At 65.5% G+C, this 4,277-nt stretch overlaps 1 protein-coding gene across 33 annotated transcripts in view; it reads left to right on the forward strand.

Annotated features, from left to right (window-relative positions):
• MADD (MAP kinase activating death domain) overlaps positions 1 to 3,409 on the forward strand; it is a 38,958-nt gene extending 35,549 nt beyond the window's left edge. For 19 of the 33 annotated variants that reach the window (XM_051965858.1, XM_051965857.1, XM_051965865.1 and 16 more), the window contains 3 exons: positions 401 to 470; positions 1,946 to 1,992; positions 2,231 to 3,409. In XM_051965858.1, coding sequence (XP_051821818.1) covers positions 401 to 470; positions 1,946 to 1,992; positions 2,231 to 2,338 — 225 coding nt within the window. In that variant the 3' untranslated portion in view covers positions 2,339 to 3,409. Of the gene's footprint in view, positions 1 to 400; positions 471 to 1,945; positions 1,993 to 2,230 lie in introns of those variants that run through there. The other 14 variants (XM_051965878.1, XM_051965879.1, XM_051965880.1 and 11 more) reach the window with 2 other exon arrangements.
• The last annotated feature ends 868 nt before the right edge of the window (positions 3,410 to 4,277 follow it).

Genomic DNA, 4,277 nt, shown 5'->3' on the forward strand with positions numbered 1-4,277 from the left:
GCTCCTGCTCCAGAGGGCCGCCCCAGCCCACTCCGCTCTGAGGGGACTCTCCCCCATGCCAGCCCTCTGCGCCGGAGGAGGATGCCAGGTGGGCCCGGCGGGAGGCCCCGGGGTGCAGAGGCCTGCCCGAGGCCCCGGCCCAGGGCCGGGAGAGGGGCCGCAGGGTTGGGGGTGGCCAGCCAAACTAACGCCTTCATTTCTCTCCCATGCTTTCTCCTCCGGCCAGGAGCGGAAGGTACTCGCCCTTTCTGCTGTCTTCGCTTCTTAGCCTTTTGAGTTGTGTGTGTGGATTCTCTCCTTGGGCAATGGCTTCCCGAGGCGGGGTGGGCCGCAGCTGGGAGGCAGGGCTCCGGGCCCAGGCGGCCGAGGCCCGACGCCATCCTCCCTCCCTCTTTTGCAGGTTTTCATAGAGCTGAATCACATTAAAAAGTGCAATACAGTCCGAGGCGTCTTTGTCCTGGAGGAATTTGGTAATTACCCTCTTTTGCTCTTAGGTCTGGACTCACATGGCAGTAACTCAAACCTCTGCGCTGGCGGCGGGGCTGGCGGGCAGGATGGCGCCCAGACAGAGTAGGCCCCAGAGCAGGGCAGAGGCAGAGGCCGCAGACAGGGGCTAGGGACGCAGGTGCCAGGAGAGAAGGGCCTCCCGGGCCGGCCGGACCCACGCCGTGGGGGGTGGCCCACCGGAGCTCCCCAGCCGCTCCTCTGGCCACCTCGTTCTCCAGCTCGGGCTGTGAAATCTCCGTCCTCTGGAGATTCACCAGGAAGGTCCCAGGGAGGGGAGGAGGAATAGGCTGAGGCCCAGTGAAGGAAGCTAGGGCAGCTCAGGCCCCCCAAGGAGAAGAGGCAGCTGGGGGAGGGGGCCCGGCCGGCCACCCCCAGGCCAGGAGTAGTAAGCAAGGGGCCGTCACCCGGGGCTTTGAGTTCCTGCTGTGTTTGTGCTTCACTCTCTTGTGCCCCTTCATCGCTGCTATGAAAACCTTCGTTCTCCAGCAGGTAAAGTGATCTCGGCTGGCACTGGCCGGCCCCCTGCCTCAGCCCCCCAAAAGGTGGGGGGCTCCCTGCAGGCACATTGCTGACTCTCTCTTTTCTCCCTTTCTCTCCCCCCCATCTCCCCCAACCTCACTCCCCCTGTGCTGGCTCCTTGGTTCTGTGAGTGCTCCCCCCTCTCTTCCTGCCAGGCCCCCCAGTGGGGAGCCTCCCAATTGGGGAGAAGGCCTCGGGGCAGCTTCTTCTCCCTTGCGAACCTGTCCTCTGCTGGCCTGGGACCCCCTGTCCCCGCGCCAGGATTAGGTGTGCTCCTTCCCCTCCCTCTGGCGCGGGGATGCTCCCCTGCTCCTGGACCCGAGGGGCCGCGCGTCTCAGCCGGCTCCCTGTGGCCCCCGCGCGCGCGGGGATGTTGTGGGCCGCGGTCTTGTGTGTCCTCTGCCTGCCGCTCCCCTTGCTCCCCCTCTCTGGGTGCTGTGCTCGCCTGTTCCTCCGCTCGGTGCGTCTGCTCCAGAGCCCTCGGACGCTCTCCCTCACACGGGCGGGCCTGGCTCACTCCCACCGCGCAGGGAGGAGCCATTACAAGCCCGGTGGGTTTAGCATCGCCTCCGTTCTTCCTCTTCCAGCCCTGGGGGCTCCTGTGCAGGGATCGGGGGAGACGGGGGAGGGACCTCGGAGCAGCAGCTCCCCTAGTGCGGCGCGGCCCGGGGGGGCTTCTTCCGGCTGAGTACCGGGCACTGCCCAGGCAGGAGGGCTCCGCCCCCGCAGCGGCTGCAGAGCTTCAAGCCCGGGCGGGAGCCCCGAGGCTCGGGAGGGAGCCCACGGCTGCCCATGTCTCTGGCCACCGTGAGGGAGGGAACGCCGGGCCCCAGCGCTGCCTCCCGGGGGGTCCGCTGCCCCTGAGCTGGGGCTCTCCGTTTTGAACTTTCTGTTTTGTCTCTTGCCCGCCCGGTTTTAGTTCCTGAAACTAAAGAAGTGGTGAGCCACAAGTACAAGACGCCGATGGTGAGTGCCCCGCCCTCCCCGGGCTGCTGGGGTCCTTCCCACAGGAGGGGGGTGGGCCCTGCCGAGCCCGGGGGAGGAGCCGGCAGCATGGCCGGCCGGAAGGAGGAGGAGTCACTGGTGGTGCCGAGGACCCGAGGAAAGCTGCGAGGCAGGAGGCTCGAGGGGCCGGGGCTGCCCGCGCGGGACTCGCGGCCTCCTCGCACCGCGGCGGTGACGGGCCCGCTTCTCTCTCCCCCAGGCCCACGAGATCTGCTACTCCGTGTTATGTCTCTTCTCCTACGTGGCTGCCGCGCGGAGCAAGGAGGCCGAGAGCCGAAACAAGCCCCCGCGGCCAGTCTCCAGCTGATGGAGGGGCAGCCGCCCCTGCTCCCGCCCGTTCCCCGGGAGAGCGCCTGGGTGTTGTCCCCGTGACTGGATGTGCGCGTGTCCTGCCAGCCCTGTCCCAGGCTGTGTGCGCGGGCGTGTATATGTGCGCGCGGGGGTTCTGTGAGCCCTGTCCCTGGCTCGCCCCGGCTCCAGCGTGCGCGCGCGTGTACGTGTGCGCGCGCGTTCTGTGAGCCCTGTCCTCTGCTCTGCTCTGGCTCCAGCGTGTGCGCGTGTGTATATGTGCGTGTGTTCGGTGAGCCCTGTCCCCGGCTCGGCTCGGGCTCCGGTATTTGCGCGCGTGTGTGTATGTGCGCCCGTGTTCTGTGAGCTCTGCTCGGACTCCAGCGTGTGCGTGCGTATGTGCGCGTGCGTGTATTCTGTGAGCCCTGTCCCCAGCTTGAGCGTGTGCGTGTGTACATGTATGTGCGAGGGGCCAGTGGGGCTCGGCTGACCTCCTCCCCCCTCCGGCCCCCCTGCTCACTTCCCAGGGTCTCCCTGGGGCCACTCGCCTGTACTGTTCTTGTATCCTGCTGTGTTTTGTCTTCCCTTTTCTGTGTCCTTGGCACTTTAACCCTCCAGGAAAAATCGTGTGCCCCTGCCTCACAGGGCCTGCCCCCAGACCCTCCGGCTGTGCTCTCCAGTGTTTTTCTGGAATAGCCCCCATTCCTGGAGACCGGGATGGCCGAAGCCCTCCCCTGCCCGGCAGGGGATGGTGAAAGTGGGGAGCCGGCAGCCACGGGGTGATCAGTCCTGCCCCCTCCCCCGCTGGCGACAGCACTTGCTACCCCCATTCCCTTTAACCTGGAGCATTCACTGGCACGAGGGACCAAGAGTGGGGGGCATTTGGGGCCCAGACCCTGGGGTGCCCCCAGGTGGGCTGAGGAGGGTCCGGGCAGCGCTATTGCTTGTTTGCCCATGCTGAGGCAAGGGGAGAGAGGGGATGGCGAGCAAGGGATGGGTGTAAATATTTGTGCTCCACGTTATTTATAGATGTACAGCCACTATGTGAATGTCAAATAAACGTCCTCCCCCCTGGACTCGCCAGCCACGACTTGGGCTCGAACTCTGCGTGTTCCCCCCTCCCCCATTCACTTCTGCTGCCCGGGGTCTTGCGTTTTAATCCCTCTGGAGTTAGGGGCCCTCACTCGGGGCCTTGGACCTGCGGGGGAGGGGCTGGGGTGCAGCCAGGGAATAATGTATTAAAGGCGCAGGGTGGTCCTCCTGCTGTGAGTCGCACTGGCCACCAGAGGGACCTTGTGGTACGGTTGTCCACATGCCCAGGGCAGCCAGATTGAACTTGGGGCTCAGCATGGGGGAGAGGTGGGAAGGGGCCTGTACACAGTGGCCTCGGGCAGCAAGGGGACTCGGTTTGGGTCACTCCTTCTCCCAGAGTTGATGCTGGGTCAGACCAGGCAGGGGCAGGTCTTGGGCTTGGTCCATAGGTTTCCTCTTTGCTATTGACAGTTATCCTCCGGGGGGGATAGCGTCCTCTGGCCTCCTTAAATGAGGTGCGATGCCCGGGTCAGACTAATGCTGCCTGCACCCCTCGGGCTCTTTGTGCCTGGTCCTCTGCCCCTGCCTTACCTGGGAGATAGCAGTGGCGAGTGACCAGAGAAACAATCATGTGGGGCTTTGGGGGGGGGGGTCTTCCTGACCACACAGGGTGGGAGGGAAAGGGGAACCCCGGTTACCCACCACAGTGCCCCCGGATGTGAGCGGGGGCAAGACGAGGGTGGCAGATTAGCTTCTGCTGCGGTTCAGATCCCGCGCTGGCCCTCCCTCTGCCAGGCCCTAAGGTCTCTCTGGAGCCCCCTGTCGGCCTGGGCCTGTTTCCACACTGGAGCCTCCATGATCACCTTGGCACCTGAACTCCCCCACGGCCCCCCTTGGCCAGGCTGGGCAGTAAGGAAAGCAGGGGG

The sequence above is a fragment of the Antechinus flavipes genome, chromosome 6 (assembly GCF_016432865.1).
Source record: "Antechinus flavipes isolate AdamAnt ecotype Samford, QLD, Australia chromosome 6, AdamAnt_v2, whole genome shotgun sequence".
Classification (NCBI taxonomy): Eukaryota; Metazoa; Chordata; class Mammalia; order Dasyuromorphia; family Dasyuridae; genus Antechinus; species Antechinus flavipes.